The sequence below is a fragment of the Trachypithecus francoisi genome, unplaced genomic scaffold (assembly GCF_009764315.1).
Source record: "Trachypithecus francoisi isolate TF-2019V2 unplaced genomic scaffold, Tfra_2.0 Lachesis_group6, whole genome shotgun sequence".
Classification (NCBI taxonomy): Eukaryota; Metazoa; Chordata; class Mammalia; order Primates; family Cercopithecidae; genus Trachypithecus; species Trachypithecus francoisi.
The window spans coordinates 84477033-84496560 of NW_022681471.1; the positions used below are offsets into that span (position 1 = coordinate 84477033).

The 19528-nt window shown below is 43.7% G+C and overlaps 1 protein-coding gene across 1 annotated transcript in view; it reads right to left on the bottom strand.

The window, feature by feature from the left end:
• Positions 1-14709: 14709 nt before the first annotated feature.
• Positions 14710-19528, bottom strand: part of FAM120C (family with sequence similarity 120C) — a 129469-nt gene continuing 124650 nt past the window's right edge. The window contains 1 exon segment of the mRNA XM_033201008.1: positions 14710-19528. Within this exon segment, the coding sequence (XP_033056899.1) occupies positions 19299-19528 (230 nt within the window). The 3' untranslated portion in view covers positions 14710-19298.

The window sequence follows — 19528 nt, forward strand, 5'->3', positions numbered from 1 at the left end:
GCCTGCAACCTCTGCCTCCCAGGTTCAAGCAATTCTCCTGCCTCAGCCTCCCGTGTAGCTGGGACTACAGGTGCTGGCCACCACGCATGGCTAATTTTTGTATTTTTGGTAGAGACGGGGTTTCACATTAGAAACGGGGTTTCACCATGTTGATCAGGCTGGTCTCGAACTCCCAACCTCAGGTGATCCGCCCGCCTCAGCCTCCCAAAGTGCTGAGATTACAGGCATGAGCCACTGCACCCCGCTTCGTCCTCTGCTTTTTGAACGTGAGGCTCTCCATTCCATTTTCACGTTGTACTGGGCCTTACCAATTATGTAGCAGACTCCCATGCCTACTTGGTGGTAATTGTGAGGTGAACTGGGATTACAGCCACTCAAACAGCCTCACTGCTCAAACCAAAATCCTCTCCACTGGGAGTGGGGGTGGAGGTGGGTAGTGGCAGGATAGTAACACAGAAATATGGAGGTTGGTGTGGCTATCATTTTCACATGAACAGGATCGTACTGTTCGATCATATTAGGCAGCCAACTGCTTTCTTCAGTTGACAATAAGTCTTGGAGATCTTTCTACCAAAAAAACAAAAAAAATCAGCTTTCTTCTTTTTTGAGACGGAGTCTTGCTCTGTTGCCAGGCTGGAGTGCAGTGGTGCGATCTCGGCTCACTGCAACCTACACCTCCCAGGTTCAAGCGATTCCTGCCTCAGCCTCCTGAGTAGGTGGGACTGCAGGTTTGCGCCACCACGCCCAGCTGATTTTTGTATTTTTATTTTTATTTTTTTATTTTATTTTATTTTATTTTATTTTATTTTATTTTATTTTTGAGACGGAGTCTCGCTCTGCCGCCCAGGCTGGAGTGCTGTGGCCGGATCTCAGCTCACTGCAAGCTCCGCCTCCCGGGTTCACGCCATTCTCCTGCCTCAGCCTCCCGAGTAGCTGGGACTACAGGCGCCCGCCACCTCGCCCGGCTAGTTTTTTGTATTTTTTAGTAGAGACGGGGTCTCACCGTGTTAGCCAGGATGGTCTCGATCTCCTGACCTCGTGATCCGCCCGTCTCGGCCTCCCAAAGTGCTGGGATTACAGGCTTGAGCCACCGCGCCCGGCTGATTTTTGTATTTTTAGTAGAGACGAGGTTTCACCATGTTGGCCAGGATGGTCTCGATCTCTTTACCACATGATCCGCCGACCTCGGCCTCCCAAAGTGCTGGGATTACAGGCGTGAGCCACTGTGCCCAGCCAACTTTCTTCTTTTTAACTACTGCAGGGAATTCCATCACTGGGGAAGGAGGCAGTCTTAACCTATTTCTCTTCTCCCTTAATGGATATTTAAAGTGGTCTTAATTTTTCACTATCACAAGGCTGCAGTGAACATCGCCATAGGGACCTCTTTGTGCCCAGGCATGTTTCTCTAGATGGACACTCAAAAGAAGGTTACTGAGTCATGGAGTATAAATATTTTCAATTTTAATACATACTGCCAAATTGCCCTTCAAAGGCACTGTGCCAATTTTTCAATACCATCAGCAGTGTATCTTCACATTTCCTAGGACCCTGGCATTTAGGTTGTTTTGTTTGTTTGTTTGTTCTTTTGGAAACGGAGATTGGCTCTTTTTGCCAGGCTGGAGTGCAATTTCGCCATCTTGGCTCACTGCAACTTCCGCCTCCCAGGTTCAAGCGATTCTCCTGCCTCAGCCTCCCGAGTAGCTGGAATTACAGGCGTGTGCCACCATGTCCACCTAATTTTTGTATTTTTAGTAGAGACAGCGTTTTGCCATGTTGGCCAGGCTGCTCTCGAACTCCTGACCTCAGGTGATCAACCCGCCTCGACCTCTGAAAGTGCTGGGATTACAGGCGTGAGCCACTGTGTCCAGTCTTCTGGATTGTTTTACAATCTGGTTGATGAAAAATAACTCATGTTTGTTTGTTTGTTTTTAATTTGCATTCCCCCGTCGCTAATGAAGCTGAGCATCTTTTCATATTATGTTTATTATTGGCCCATCCTCTATGAATTATTTGTAACCTTTGCCTATTTTTTCTTACAGCATTGTCTTTTCCATGTTGAGTTGTAGGAGTCATTTATATTTGTAGATATTAATCCTTTGTCTAAAATGTATGTTGCTAATATTTTCCCATAGTATGTCACTTGTTTATGGTTTGTGTTATCATGCAGAAGTTTTCAGTGTTTATATAGTTTATACTCATATCAATCTTTTCTGCTATGGTTTTGCTGCTTTGTTTATTGTTTTAGACTTTCCTTATCCAAAGTAACAACCATATTATCTTTTTTGTCTGTTATGATACTTTCCATTTAGATCTTTAATCTACCTTAAACTAATTTCCTCCTCAGAACCTTTGCATTTCTCCTATCTGGAACTCTCTACCCCTACATCTTCCTATGGCTGACACTTTCAGAGATCAACTCAAATATTGCTTCTTCAAAGAGGCCTTCCATGGCCACCCTAACTGAATTAGCCACTCCCCTCTCTGCCAAGATATGCCCTATTTCATTATCTTGATTATTTTCTTCAAAAATCATCTCCCTCTGAAGTTATTTAATTTGTTTATTTGTTCATGGTTATTCTCCCCTTAGAGTGTAAGCTCTGTGAGAGTACAGACTTTGTCTTGTTCCCAGCTTCTAGAATACTTTTAGAGTTTATTTTAGTTAATTTGATATGATGGAGGGATATAACTTAATTTTTTCCAAAAGGATAGATGATTGTCTCAACACCAGAACTCCCTTTTCTAAAGGAGAATTTTTATTTCAGTTTCCTGTTTTTCCATCCTATTAAATATTGAGGCCGGGCATGGTGGCTCACGCCTAGATTGTGCCATTGCACTCCAGCCTGGGTGACAAGAGCAAAAACTCCGTCTAAAAAAAAAAAAAAAAAAAAAAAAGAATTAGGTCAATGGAACAAATAGATTCCATAAGTAGACTCAAGTACGTTAAAAAAATCATTATGATAACGGCCACAGTTGAAATCAATGGAGAAAATGGTGCTCAGATAACTGGCTAGTTGGTAGTAAAGGGGTGGGGGAATTATCTTTATCTCACTCCTTATACCAAAATATAATTCCAGGTATATCAGAAGTGAAAGTAGAAAAAAGTGAAAACATAATAATTTGGGAAGAAAATATTAATGTACTTATTTGTACTCTACAAATGGGGAAAGCCTTTTTTTCTGAGACAGAGTCTCACTCTGTTGCCCAGGTTGGAGTGCAGTGGCATGATCTCGGCTCACTGTAACCTCTGTCTCCTGGGTTCAAGTGATTCTCCTGCCTCAGCTTCCCGAGTAGCTAGAATTACAGGCGCCCACCACCACACCTGGTTAATTTTTGTACTTTTAGTAGAGACAGGGTTTCACCACCTTGGCCAGGCTGGTCTCGAACTCCTGACCTCAAGTGATCCACCCACCTCAGACTCCCAAAGTGCTAGGATTACAGACGTGAGCCACCACGCCCAGCCTGGGAAGGCCTTTTTCTTTTTTTTTTTTTTTTGAGACGGAGTCTCGCTCTGTCGCCCAGGCTGGAGTGCAGTGGCCGAATCTCAGCTCACTGCAAGCTCTGCCTCCTGGATTCACGCCATTCTCCTCCCTCAGCCTCCCGAGTAGCTGGGACCATAGGCGCCCGCCACCTCGCCCGGCTAGGTTTTGTATTTTTTTTTTTTTTTTTTTTTTGAGGCGGAGTCTCGCTCTGTTCCCCGGACTGGAGTGCAGTGGCCGGATCTCAGCTCACTGCAAGCTCCGCCTCCCGGGTTTACGCCATTCTCCTGCCTCAGCCTCCCGAGTAGCTGGGACTACAGGCGCCCGCCATCTCGCCCGGCTAGTTTTTTGTATTTTTTTAGTAGAGACGGGGTTTCACCGTGTTAGCCAGGATGGTCTCGATCTCCTGACCTCGTGATCCCCCGTCTCGGCCTCCCAAAGTGCTGGATTACAGGCTTGAGCCACCGCACCGGGCAGGGAAGGCCTTTTTAAAGCAGAATCTCAAACTCAGATGTTATAAAGAAAAAGATTGATAAATTTGTAATGAAGTTCAAGCTTCAGGAGGTAAAAAACACCATGAACAAATTCAAAATATCAGCAAAACTGGGAAAACATATTTACAACATATATGACAAAAGGCTAGTTTAATTTATGAGGAGTTCAGAAAAATCTGTTAAGGCTGGGCATGGTGGTTCACACCTATAATCCCAGCACTTTGGGAGGCTGAGGCGGGCGGATCACTTGAGCCCAGGAAGCAGAGGTTGCTGTGAGCCGAGATGGTACCACTGAACTGCAGCCTTGGCAACAGAGCAAAACTCTGTATCACAAAAAAAAAAAAAAAAAAAAAAAAAAAAAAAAAAAAAAAGGAAAGAAAGAAAATAAAAATATATTATTTATTTATTTATTTATTTATTTTTTATTTTTGAGAGGGAGTCTTGCTCTGCCGCCCAGGCTGGAGTGCAGTGGCCGGCTCTCAGCTCACTGCAAGCTCCGCCTCCCGGTTCACGCCATTCTCCTGTCTCAGCCTCCCGAGTAGCTGGGACTACAGGCGCCCACCTCATTGCCCGGCTAGTTTTTTGTATTTTTTTTTTTTTTAGTAGAGACGGGGTTTCACCGTATTAGCCAGGATGGTCTCGATCTCCTAACCTCGTGATCCGCCCGTCTCGGCCTCCCAAAGTGCTGGGATTACAGGCTTGAGCCACTGCGCCCAGCCAAATCTATTTTTTAAAACAAAGGCAAAACCCCATAATAAATGAGCTAAGAAATAAGCAAGTAGTTACAGAGAAAGACCTACACATATCAAAAGTGATTTGAAAATATATTCATCCTCATCCATGATTAAAGAAATAGAAATCAAAACAATAAAATACCATCTTTTCTTATTAGATTGGGACAATTGTTAAAGTCTGATTACATACAGGGCTAGTAAGGGTATGAAGAAACATACTGTCATATGCTGCTAGTGGGACTGTAAGCAAGTGCAATCTTTTGAGGGTACAGTTTGGAGATACATATGTGTGTGTGTGTGTATATGTATGTATGTGTGTTTGTGTGTGTATGTGTGATATATATATATATATATATATATATATCACACATACCCCTTAACTAAATGTTGTAGGCTTTGCTAGTACCTTCTCAGCAATCGTTCCCCACTTTTTCCTCCTAACAATTCCTAAATTTTTATTGTGTGTCCTTTCCTTCCACTTGTAGCCCATGTATTTGGGAGTAAATTGATCCTACTCCCACTTCTTCTGGTCACAGACATTATTAGTTCAGGGGAAGACTTGTGACCTAAACAAGCCAATTAGGGCAAGTCTTGGGAGTCCTGCTTGGAATGCTGGGTCAGATGTTTTCTCTTTCCTGCTAGACTTAAAGGAAGAGACTCACAGCCTCCATTGCCACTGGCAGCCATCTTAGGGTCACCTTGGCCAAAGCAATGGTTTTCTATCTTAAGCATGCATTGGAATCGCTTAGTTTGTTAAAACACAAATTGCTGGTCGCTCCCCCAGCCCCTGCAAGTTTCAGATTCTGTAGGTTTGAGGTAGGGATTGATAATTTGCATTTCTTTTTTTTTTTTAGGTTTTTTTTTTTTTTTTTTTTTTTTTTTAGATGGAATCTCATTCTGTTGTCCAGGCTGGAGTGCAGTGGTGCTGTCTTGGCTCACTGCAACTTCTGCCTCCCGGGTTCAAGCGATTTTCCTGCCTCAGCCTCACCAGTAGCTGGGATTACAGGTGTGTGCCACCACACCCAGCTAATTTTTGTATTTTTACTACAGACAGGGTTTCACCATGTTGGCCAGGATTGTCTCAAACTCTTGACCTCAGGTGATCCACCTGCCTCAGCCTCCCAAAGTGCTGGGATTACAGGCGGAATCACCGCACCTGCTCGATAATTTGCATTTCTAAGAAGTTCCCAGATGATAATGATGCTGCTGGTCCAGGGATTAAGGCAGAGTGACGGGTCTATACATAGAAAACTACCTGGAAAAAGTATGGACTGCAAAGTGGAAAGACTGAAAGAAACTGGGTAGCTCTAGCTCACCCTGCTGCTGGCTGGAATTGTATTTTGTTACTCACAACCAAAAGCATCCTAACTGATACTCCCAGCAATTTTGCCATTATAAATTTACCCTATGGATATCCTTGCAGAAGTTCACCAAGATATGTGTACAGGGATGATCACTGCAGCATTGTTTGTAATAGCTAAAACTGGAAACAAAGCACTTATTTTTTGTTTTTTTTTTTTTTTGAGGCGGAGTCTCGCTCTGTCTTCCGGACTGGAGTGCAGTGGCCGGATCTCAGCTCACTGCAAGCTCCACCTCCCGGGTTCACGCCATTCTCCTGCCTCAGCCTCCCGAGTAGCTGGGACTACAGGCGCCCGCCACCTCGCCCGGCTAGTTTTTTGTATTTTTTAGTAGAGACGGGGTTTCACCGTGTTAGCCAGGATGGTCTCGATCTCCTGACCTCGTGATCCGCCCGCCTCGGCCTCCCAAAGTGCTGGGATTACAGGCTTGAGCCACCGCGCCCGGCCCAAAGCACTTATGAATAGGGAATTAATTCATCTAATGGAATAGTATGTAGTGTTAAAAATTATTAAATATAGGCCAGGTGCAGTGGCTCACACCTGTAATCCCAGCACTTTGGGAGGTGGAGGTGGGCAGATCACCTGAGGTCAGGAGTTCAAGACCAGCCTGACCAATACGATGAAACTCTATCTCTGTTAGAAATAAAAAATTAGGCCAGGCATGGTGGCTCACGCCTGTAATCCCAGCACTTTGGGAGGCCGAGTTGGGCGGATCACCTGAGGTCAGGAGTTCAAGATCAGCCTGGTCAACATGGTGAAACCCTGTCTCTACTAAAAATACAAAAAATTAGCTGGGCGTGGTGGCAGGCACCTGTAATCCCAGCTACTCGGGAGGCTGAGACAGGAGAATGGCTTGAACCCGAGAGGTGGAGGTTGCAGTGAGCCGAGATCACACCACTGCACTCTAGCCTGGCGACAGAGCAAGACTCCATCTAAAAAAAAAAAAAAAAAAAAAAAAAAATAGCCAGGCATGGTGGTGGGCGCCTGTAATCCCAGCTACTCAGGAGGCTGAGACAGGAGAATCGCTTGAACCCAGGAGCCGGAGGTTGCAGTGAGCCGAGATTGCGCCATTGCACTCCAGCCTGGGCAACAAGAGGGAACCTTGTTGTCTCAAAAAAAAAAAAAAAAAAAAAAAAAAAATTAAATATATACTGCTCGGGTGATGGGGGTGCACCAAAATCTCACAAATCACTACTAAAGAACTTACTTACATAACTAAACACCATCTGTTCCCCAATAACCTATGGAAATAAAAATTTTTTTAAAAAATTTAAAAAATGAAAAAGAATGGTTTTGATTAAAAAAATTATTAAATACAGGTGGGGTGTGGTGGCTCATGCCTGTAATCTCAGAACTTTGGGGAGCTGAGGCAGGAGGATTACTTGAGCCCAGGAGTTTGAGACCAGCCTGGGCAACATGGGGAGACCCTGTCTTTACAGGAAATAAAAAAATTAGCCAGCCCTGGTGGCTGGTTTCTGTATTCCCAGCTACTCGGGAGGCTGAGGTGGGAGGATCACCTGGGTGCAGGGAGGTCGAGGCTGCAGTGAGCCATAATCGTGCCTCTGCACTCCAGTCTGGGTGACAGAATGAGACCCTACTTCAAATAATAATAATAATAATAATAATAATGTCTCACACCTCTAGTCCCACCACTTTGGGAGGCCAAGGTAGGAAGATCACTTGAGGCCAGGAGTTTGATACCAGTCTGGGCAACATAAAGAGACCCACCCCATCTCTACAAAATAAACAAACAAATAATTTAAAAATATGTGTCATTTGGAGCTACCTCAGTAAGGCATGGGCCAATTTAAGTTCCTTCTTTGTATTTCTTTTTTGTTTTTGTTTTTGTTTTTGAGACGGAGTCTCGCTCTGTCACCCAGGCTGGAGTGCAGTGGCGTGATCTCTGCTCACTGCAAGCTCCGTCTCCCAGGTTCACACCATTCTCCTGTCTCAGCCTCCCGAGTAGCTGGGACTACAGGTGCCCGCCGCCACGCCTGGCTAAGTTTTTGTATTTTTAGTAGAGATGGAGTTTCACTGTGTTAGCTAGGATGATCTCAATCTCCCGACCTCGTGATCCACCCGCCTCTGCCTCCCAAAATGCTGGGATTGCAGGCGTGAGCCACCGTGTCTGGCTGGTCTTTTTTTTTGAGACGGAGTCTGGCTCTGTCACCCAGGCTGGAGTGCAGTGGTGCCATCTCAGCTCACTGCAACCTCCGCCTCCTGGGTTTAAGTGATTGACCTGCCTCAGTCTCCTAAGTAACTGAGATTACAGTCAGGCGCCACCATGCTTGGTTAATTTTTGTATTTTTAGTAGAGATGGGGTTTCACCATGTGGACCAGGCTGGTCTTGAACTCTTGACCTCAGGCGATCTGCCTGCCTTGCACTCCCAAAGTGCTGGGATTACAGGCATGAACCACCACGTCTGGCCTCTTCTTGGTATTTCTATATTGAAAAACAACTAGTAAATGTTATAAATCATGAAAAGATAAATGAAAACTTAAAGATTTCTGAGGTATTCTGATATGCAGCCAGGCTTGAGTGGCACTGACAACGGGGCATAGGTTATAAACTGATGAAGACTTACAGCTATCCAGATTGAGACTCAACTAGGGTACTGCTTATTTTACTGTATTTGTTTATTTCAGAGACACGGTCTTGCTCTGTCACCCAGGCTAGAGTGCAGTGGAGCTGTCATGGCTCACTGCAGCCTCGACTTCCTGGGCTCAAGCGATCCTCCCACCTCAGTCTCCCGAGTAGAACTACAGGCGTGCACCACCATACCCAGCTTCTTCTTCTTCTTTTTTTTTTTTTTTGTAGAGGATGAGGTCTCACTATGTTGCCCAGACTAGTCTTGAACTCCTGGCCTTGAGCAATCCTCCTGCCTCAGCCTCCCAAAGTGCAGGGATTATAGGCATAAGCAACCATGACAGCCTGTTATACTTTAATGTGCATATGAATTATACAGGAATCTTGTTAAAATACAGATTCTGGCCGGGCGCAGTGGCTCACGCCTGTAATCCCAACACTTTGGGAGCCTGAGGCAGGCAGATCATGAGGACAGGAGATGGAGACCATCCTGGCTAACAGGGTGAAACCCCATCTCTACTAAAAATACAGAAAATTAGCCGGGCATGGCAGTGGGCACCTGTAGTCCCAGCTACTTGGGAGGCTGAGGCAGGAGAATGGTGTGAACCTGGGAGGCGGAGCTTGCAGTGAGCCAAGATCGTGCCACTGCACTCCAGCCTGGGCGACAGAGCGAGACTCTGTCTCAAAAAAAAAAAAAAAAAAAATGCAGAATCTGACTGAGTAGATCTGAGGTAGGGCCCAATAGTCTGCATTTTTTTTTTTTTTTGAGGCAGAATCTCACTCTGTTGCCCAGGCTGGAGTGCAGTGGCACGATCTTGGCTCACTGCAACCTCTGCCTCTTGGGTTCAAGCGATTCTCGTGCTGCAGCCTCCTGAGTAGCTGGGATTACAGTCATGCGCCACCACGCCTAATTTTTTTGTAGTTTTAGTAGAGACGGGGTTTCACCATGTTGGCCAGGGTGGTCTCGAACTCCTGACCTTGAGTGATCCACCCACGTCGGCCTCCCAGTGTTGGGATTACGGGCGTAAACCACCACGCCCGGCCAATAGTCTGCATTTCTGTTAGGTTTCCAGGTGACGCTAATGTTGCTGAATCACTTATCACACTTCGAATGGCAGGAAAAAAGAAGGAGAAGAGGAAGAAGTAAGACGGGGAGGAGCCATGAAAATGAGAGGGGCTGATATGAGACACTGCAGAAGCAGAATGTTTGAGCTTGTGGATGAGGAAAGAATCTGGGATGACTGAGGTTTGTGGCTTGGGTGACTATGAGGATAATGGTGACATTAATCAGAGATAAGATAATCAAGCTGGAGGAGGATGGGGTATAGGAAACAATGGAGGGGTAGGAATGAGATATCACATTTAAGTACGGGTACAGTGGCTCATGCCTGTAATCCCAGCATTTTATGAGGCTGAGGCAGGCAGATCACTTGAGGTCATTAGTTCGAGACCAGCCTGGCCAATATGGTGAAACCCCATCTCTACTAAAAATACAAAATTAGCCAGGCATGGTGGTGGGCGCCTGTAGTCCCAGGTACTCAAGAGGCTGAGGCATGAGAATCGCTTGAACCCAGGAGGTGGAGGTTGCAATGAGCTGAGATCACACCACCGCCCTCCAGCCTGGGCGACAGAGCAAGACTCTGTCTCAAAATAAAAATAAAATAAAATCAAGACACTGATTACCTCTGGGGAAGGTAGAGAGATGGGATCATTATTAGGTTAGGTGGTGGGTTTGAGTGTTCATTTTATTATTATTATTATTTTTTTATTTTTTTTTTTTTTGTTTTTTTTTTTTTTTGAGACGGAGTCTCGCTCTGTCACCCGGGCTGGAGTGCAGTGGCCGGATCTCAGCTCACTGCAAGCTCCGCCTCCCGGGTTTACGCCATTCTCCTGCCTCAGCCTCCGAGTAGCTGGGACTACAGGCGCCCGCCACCTCGCCCGGCTAGTTTTTTGTATTTTTTAGTAGAGACGGGGTTTCACCGTGTTAGCCAGGATGGTCTCGATCTCCTGACCTCGTGATCCGCCCGTCTCAGCCTCCCAAAGTGCTGGGATTACAGGCTTGAGCCACCGCGCCCGGCCTCATTTTATTATTGAATTTCATAATGTATGTTACATATATCCTTTTGTATTTATCAAATATTACATATATTTTTAGGTAGTCCAAAAGTTAAGAGAAACAAGAGAGAAGTGTCAGGGAAGTCAGTTTCAGTAAATGGGTTGTTTTGCAGGATCATATTGGTATGGAAGACCTCAGCAAGATAAGGCCTGTAGGGAAACCCTGAACTTCATGGCTGAGAGCACACAGGTCACCTTTGGAAGCAGCCACATTCAGATGGGGAGGGCTGATGCCAGATTACAGAATGGGAAGGAATGTGGGAAGTCAGGACTGGGAGTGTACATAAGTCTTTCATCTACTACCATTTCTTCCCTAACCCACAACAGCTAACATTTATCTAGGCTGTAGTGTATGCCAGGCCCTTTGCATACACATTTTAATCCTCACAACCACTCCACAGGGTGGGCTACAGGGACTAAGCTCAGTGCTTGTATTACCACCAGATTATGTTCACCTCCAACCACATGCAGAGAATCCCTACTGAAACTGAAACGGGAATGAATGTTTAGCTATTACATTCCAAATTTTAGACTGAAGGTCTCAAATGGTTAAGTAATGGGTACCAACCAAAAGTGATGAATTAAGTCTACCCAGAAATGGACTATTTCTTCCTGTGATGCTGTCATTGTGAGTCACCAAACTTAACCAGTTTTATCCCCATTCAGGCACATAGTACAATTGTACTTTTCCACCTCTATAAAATTAGCTGCAACCATGTGGCTTGCTTTGGGCAATGAAAAGAGAGAAGTGATCTGTGACACTCTAAGCTTTAAGAGCCAAGGTATATTTTGGTCATATGCCTTCCCCTGACTCAGTGATGGAACTTCTTTTATTTAACACATTGATGCTCTACACATTCAGAGAGACTTCTCTAGTAACAAACTATGGAAATGATCCTTGAAAGTAGAGTCTTGGTGACCAGTCGCGGTGGCTTATGCCTGTAATCCTACTACTTTGGGAGGCTGAGGCTGGCGGATTACCTGAGGTCGGGAGTTCAAGACCAGCCTGGTCAACATGGTGAAACCCTGTCTCTACTAAAACATACAAAATTAGCTGGGTGTGGTGGTGCACGCCTGTAATCCCAGCTACTCAGGAGGCTAAGTCAGGAGAATCACTTGAACCTGGGGGGCAGAGGTTGCAGTGAGCTGAGATCATGCCATTGCACTGCACTCTAGCCTGGGCAAAAAAAGAGAGCAACTCAAAAAAAAAAAAGTAGAGTCTTGGTAATGGATTTTTTTTTCTTTTTTTTTGAGACGGAGTTTCACTCTTGTTGCCCAGGCTGTAGTGCACTGGCGCGATCTCGGCTAACTGCAACCTCTGCCTCCCATGTTGAAGTGATTCTCCTGCCTCACCCTCCCTAGTAGCTGGGATTACAGGCATGTGCCACCACGCCGAGCTAATTTTGTATTTTTAGTAGAGACAGGGTTTCTCCATGTTGGTCAGGCTGGTCTCGAACTCCCGACCTCAGGTGATCTGCCCGCCTTGGCCTCCCAAAGTGCTGAGATTACAGGTGTGAGCCACCGCACCTGGCGGTGATAGAATTTCTATTAGTCTATTAGTGTTCACCAGTCACCATGCATGAACAGAGTTCTGCTGTCAATCCCTGTTGGACATATGAGCAGTAAGTATACTTTTGTTAAATTACTGAGATTTGGGGGTTATCATTGCAGCAAAACCTAGCCTATCCTGACTGATACATTCTCCTTTTCTCAAGTTAGAAATTATACATGTATAGGACTGAATAATGAAAATGTACATAAAGTGTCTAGAACTCTCTCCCTTGCACATCGTAGGCCCTCAATAGATGCCTTTGTGTATCTGTTATTAAATTATTATGGAATTTTCATATTTTTCACATGCAATAAAGGCTAGTTGTGGAAGATGGAAACAGAAGGCAGTGTTCCAGGCTCACATTATTCCTAATGCTTGTAATCTTAAAAGAGATTATTTTCATTCTTTGTAACTTTCTCCCTCAACTCCATGAAAAAGCACTACAATTGACCCTGCTTGGGTCACCTACCCCTACATCCCTGTGCTGGGGGAGATGAAGCCATATGGTCAACCCACCTCTACACCAAGATAGATGGCCACTTCCCCCAAAGGAGAAAACTGGGCTTAATTGCCAGAATAAGGAAGGAATGCTGGGGAGGCAAAAATGAGTTATCTAAGTCAAAACAGACTTACATTTACAACCCGGGGTTTATTACTTATTAGCTGTGTGTGAACTAGGGCACCACTCAATCGGTTTGCTCATATGTAAAGTAGGGATCGTACTTTGGAGAGTTGTTTAAGGATAAGAAATAATGTATGAGAGTTTAGTACTATGCCTGGTACCTAATAGGTCCACAATAAATGGTCATTTTAAAAAGCCAAATGCTAAAGATTTCCTACTATTAAGTTTTCACTGTCCCAACACTCAAAGATCAAAGGCCAAGAAAAGACATCTGTAGCTATAATGAACCCATATAAGACAAAAGATGTTATAAATAATTTTTCATTTAAGGATAAAGTGTTTACAAGCTTCAGCAGGCCTCTAATGTTCATCTTGAGGCTCAGCTGTTTCCCTTTAGAATCTGTACACACAAGGCACAAAGTGGTTAGAGAGGCCAAGCCCAGCTAGAGTCACTGGGCAGAAGCAGTAAAGAATGCCCTAGAGTCCTGGCTTCAGACTCTGCTGAAAGCATCCCCCTTTGGCTCAAAGGTGACTCAGAGCTCAATTTTAAAACACATTTAAGTGAATACCATCCAGGGCTGAAACCTCATACCCAATCTTACTGAGTTTTTGCCACCAACATATCCTCTGCCTTGAGTCTGAAATCTGCTTTGTACCAAAGGACCTATTCAAAAGCGTTTTAGGTGTCCTTGACTTATTCATCAAACATTTACTAAGTGCATGCTGTGCAGTAGGTGCCAAGAACACAGAGATGGTCAAGCACAGTCACTGCTCACAAGTGTAATCTAGGGGCAAAGATGCAGCAAAGCACTAGAGGGGCTGGCTGTGATGAGTCTGTACTCATCACCGAGTTGGGGATCAGAAAAAGAATCATAAAGACATGAGCTGAATCTTGGGGGAATAAGTTGAGTCTGCACCAGAAACAAAGGGAGAAAGGAATTTTAGCAATGGTACAAGCAAGTGAGAAGAAATGGATATTGACAGCTAAATGTGTATGGGATGCATTTTATTATGGTTGGAGTACGGAGGTAGTACATGAGCTGAGATGTGGTCAGGGCCCAGATCATGAAGGGACCGTGGAGTTGGGGGAGTAGCATGTTAGAGGGACACTTTACTCTAGAAGCTACTAAGCACGGTGGATTAAAGCAATGGTTCTTACCATCCTTTTGTGTCACAGATTCCTTTAAGAACCTGAAAAAAGGTATGGGCCCTTTCACTGGAGAAAGGTATATATACTTAGACACAAAATGTTGCTTAAAATTGCCTTGTTAAGGAGTAAGATGGGCAACAACTGCAACAGTCCAGTAAGACATGATGAGGCCTCCACTAAGCCACAGGAGCCAGGACAGAAAAGATGTGAGAAATAGAAAAATGGTTGAGTGTTATCAACAGATAAACGTTTTCATCAATTGGATTTGAGAAGTGAGGGACAAGTCTAAGACAGTTCACTCCCAGGTCAGTTTGTGGTTTAGGCAATTGAGTAGAAAGTAGTGTCACTGATGGAGAGGCACAGGCTTCCGCAGAAAGGATGGGTTCAGTTTGGGAAATGTCAAGACAAAGGTGCCTTTAGGACATCCAAATAAAGAAGTTAACCAGGAGGCTAAATATGCTCTACCTTTTGATGATTCTTGTACTTGGTCTCTTGCCCTGATATTATACAGATAGACTCCTAAATCTCTGTGCAACACTTCTGAATTGAGACAAGTATATCCCCCATTTGCAGAAAGGGATCCAGAGATGGGAAAAGAAATCAAACTTCACACACCCAAAATTATTTCACAAATTTTTTTACTAAAAGAATAGATTTTTATTAAGCATTGTAAGTTTCTTTCCATCCGCATTAACAGAACAACAGACCAATTTCCATCACAGAACAACTCCTGAGGCATTCTCATTCCTTTCTGAAACTCTTCCATTAACACCTGCAGTTTCCCCAAAGAAGCATCCATTCAAACTTACATTAATAAACTATGGAGCTTTTGTGGTGAGGTGGGCCAAAAAGGCAGGGAATTTGGAATCTGGGAATGGGAAAGAGAAATACATATTATCCATCCACTAAACACACTGTCAAGAGCACAGGAGAGGAGATAGTAATACAGGAAAAAAACAATGAAATAATTTTTTACTTTTGTCAATAACATTTATCAGGGAGCACTAAAAGTCACTGACTCCTTGCAGTTAAAGTTTCTTTACCTAGTGTGTTATTCTAAAAACAGAACAGATTAGGAATAGAATAGAATAGAATAGAAGAATAGAATAGAATAGAATAGAAAGTAGGAGGGGAAGTGCCTTCTGGGAAGCAATTAAAATGAAGTCATCAGATTTGGCCGGTTATGAGAGATTAATAAAATCTGAAATATTTATTTTGCTTCATTTACATGAAAATTCACTAGTCATTAGTTACTACCAACACGGACAAAAAGAGCATCCATAAAAGTACAGGGGCAATGTCAAAAGCTGAAATGGGCACCCTAGCACGGGGGATTTTTTTATTTTGCTTTTAACTTGGAAAAGATGATTTTGTAAAAAATGACTTTATATTCTTAGAACATCAAAATAACCTCTGACAATATTCAAGATAATTAGCAGTAACAGGGAATAGGTGCACTGAGCTCTCTACCTGCACCAGCAGACTACTGCAATAAGCCAAGGGAAAAGAAAATACAAAGTCGAATAAGATGCCAAAGTCACAGGATGGAGAAAAATATAAGATGACACGCAATGAATAGTGAAAACTCAACCCCCTACCCCAAACCCCAAGCATATTTAGGAAATATGCATCAGGAAGTGAACAAGTATAACGATTAAACCTTAGTAGAATTATACTAACTACTTTAAACTGTGGTCTACTTGTACTGACTTTTCAAAGGTGGGTGGGTCGTAGAGGCTGTAATGGTAATACATGCCCACAGGAGCCTTGTAAGGTTCCAAAGGACTGGATCACCATACCCAAACAGCTACCCCCACATTCTTTCTACCCTACATAAGCACTCCTGCCCCCCACCCTCCATCTCAACCACCCTCCGTAATGCCTTGTTCGACTGTTTTTCTCAGTGATCAAAAAAAGTTAATGTGACTTGGCCAACAATGTCAGAAATCAAGATGGAGACAAAAATCAAATGTCACTAGCCAAAGCGAGTACCAATTCTTGGGCTTTAAAGTCTACCCAAAGTCCTACTGGCTCAGAATGAAAATGATGCAAGTGAGCAGAAGTTTGTCAGGCCTGGTCCAGACCACACTGGACTGGTCACTGACTAAGAGTAGGAGTTATAAGCTGATCCCAAGACACACCAGCAGAAATAAAAAACTGCAAGTCCTTGGGGATCAGTGACTATACACAACCAGAGTGTTTTGCTTATGGTCCTACAATGTAAAGGGGTCATTTCTGGGGGTTCCCAAATGACTTTGTTCAAGAGAGGTCACATCACAGCTAGAAACGGAACCTCAAGTGAAGGATGACGGTCTCTTCAAGTGGTGCAGCAAAGATCAGACCCCACCTTCCCACAATTTGTCCTCCAATTAGAAAAAGTTCATCTCCTAGTAATGAACCTTAGTTTTCCTGGCTTCTAAGTTGTGTATTTTGTCAGATAAATAAAAATCTAGGAATATGGCCATTTATGGTTCTTTCTTATAACCTTCTGAACCCAAAATGCTGAATCCAAATAAAAATCAAGGTTGGCGATGACCCACTTGTTTCACCCTGGGCTAGGGGAAAAAATTTGTGGAAGGAAGAAAAGCCTTTTGGCAAACTGGAATCATCCCTGCCAAAGCAGCAATTTTACCTCTCACAGTGATGCCTACAAAGTAAGAAATTTTCTTAATGGTGTGAGAGTTAACAATACTGTCATCTGATTGTGTCAGACAGATTCAAGATGCACAGAAACAGCAACTGCAAACAGTATCTTAGCAATTTTAAGTCCAAGTGCTTCCTATTAGAAAACGGAGATATAAGTTATCTCACAGCTCAGTGATGCTGGTTGCTCTTAGAGCTCCAAAGGATTCATCCCTCTGTGGCTCCAGAAAGAAAATTCCAAGCCATGTAAATTTACTACTATCCCTTCCTTTGCTGGACATATAAGTCCTACCTTCAAGATGTTGTGAAAGGTTGGGCAGGTCCAAGAGAAGAAGGGGTACCACATTAGGGGAGCTGATTCCAAAGAGGAGGTTTCTGTATACTTTGTTTCTACTTCTGTCTGGTTAAAAGTACACTCTTGTCATCTTTCTTTGGTTTATGTAAGAAGTATCTGGGCAGCGGTCAAGGCATTCCAGGGCTCCCTCCCCATGAAAATCATGGCTTCTCTAATCTGGGACAGACTAGAACTAAATAGTCTGACGCTGTTTTCAATTCCTATGATCTGGTCAGCGTAAGTGGGCAGTAAGCAAATAGCCCTCTGGTTGTCTGGGCAAAAATCACCAAGGACCTGCTGTGGGTTAAGGTGCATGGGGTTTTTCAAAAAGAACCCTGCTAGAAGATTAGTCAGTTGTATTTCTGTAGAAATGGTACTTCTTGGGCGAGAATACCACAAAGCCCAAAAGGAGGTATGTGAGGCTGGAAGCCTCAATTCCTGAATGAAGACATAATGCTAATTTATTGCAAGCCATGTTTCCCTCCCTCATACTTAGGCTGTCTAAGGAGGGAAACTGGAAATGCAAGGTTGTCTCAAGATTATCTCCAGCAAGGAGGAATAGCCTCTTTATCCTGGGCAGATCCTGGTCACACAGGAGGCTGAGAATCTTTTAATAGAATTCTTCTCAAGGCCCAGGCCAGAGTCCTCTAAAGTCTTCCTTGCAAAGCAAATGAAAAGATCCAGTAGTCAGAATGTCAATGAACAAAAGAAACAATCTAGGCGTGTAAAATCAAATAGTTTCCTCACACTTCCCTACCCTATCTTTCCAAAGCTAGTCCTCTCTCCTTCAGGGATTCATGTCAATCAATTCTAGCCTGAAACCAATTTGACCCTGGAGTTCCAGAAGAGATTTCCTCCAAATTGGCTGAAAGCCCTTTCAAATGGTAGTCACCTCCCATCCCCCTTTTCTCTCCAAACCTTCATAAGGAAATGCCCAACTCTTCCCAATCCCATTCCAACCTCCTGTTTTCACCATATGGGATGTGAGGGCTCTGTTCAAGATAAAGCTTGTAACAACCCAAGAGTTTGTTGTTCTGAACAGGCAATTTCTGGAAAGTACTTTTTGTCTGATTTAGAGAAGCCCATCCAACTTCTCATAATTGTGATGGGCTGTGACTTAGTAAGAATTTCAGATTTAAAGTGTGGTCTTTTGAAACCTTCCACTCCATAGCAGTGGAAGCATTTCTGGGAAATTGAGTAAATCCTCTGGGACATCAGCATGTATGTATGTGTATATATATACACACATATACACACATACACACACATATATATAAAATATGTATAGATAAATAGATCTGTCTCTTTATATAAAGGGTATGTGTATGCATATACACACATTCATATATACACCCACCCACACATTCACACACACACACGCACGCGCGCACAAACACACACACACACCACACACAGAGTCTTTTGAGTCCCTTTCGTACTCAAGTTCATTACACTGATTCCCACCCTTTCATAGTGTGGGCAGTAGGGAGTGAATGAACTGTGCCACATCTTCTATTTTACAAACAATGCACTGGTTGAGAGGCAGGAAAAATCTGCCCAGTACTTTTCTGATTCACTTGAATCCTCCAGTACAAAGGCCATTGATAATTTTTTTGAAGTGTATAAAAAAAAATAATACTACCTTACTTTTCTGAAAACATCTACCTATCTGATTGTCAGGCCAAAGCTAGAGGTGGTGGTACAAAATCCAGGGGTAGGTAAGTTGGAAGAAGGAGTGAAGAAGAGGTAGATACCACTTCATAGAAAAACAAAACAAAAACAACAAAACCTCAGGAAGCCACAGCTGTTCCCACAACCTCATAGGTTTACCATGTAAGTCTGTGATAATGAGTATCATTATAAATACTCAGAAAAACCAAAGCTGGAACTTTTCTATAGGACCTTATGTGATGACACCCAATTTCTGACAGCTACTGCCTTACTAGGCTCCCAGAGGAGATAAATAAACTATTGGTGCTATGTATTCAATTTGAGACTAGGAGCTAGTCTTACTGCCATTCATCTTTGACCAGAACTTCTCCAGAAACAGACCACTGAATCTGGAGTCCCAGAAAAAGGCAGGGAAGGGGAAAAGATGGACAAAATAGGACATCCCACCAAAATCCTGGAGAAATCTAGGGTAAGCATTTATATCCTCCTCTAGCTTGGGCCTCAAATCAGAAAAGTAAAAGTTTTTCCCTCTTCCTGGTTTGGTGAAGCCATCTTCAGCTTGTCAGTCCTCTTTCCGTTGTGCCACAGTTTCTAGCTTTTGCTCTTGTAAGTGGTTCTTCTCCCTATTCTTCATAGGGAAGTAGCGGTTACCATTATTACACTCGTTGCTGTCTCTGGATAAGGCACATTGTGATGGAGCTGGAAGACGATAATCACTCTTCTCTTCCTTGATCAATGCGCCACTGTTTCCATTTACCTGGGAGCGAGACCGACCTTGATGAAGCTCCAGGA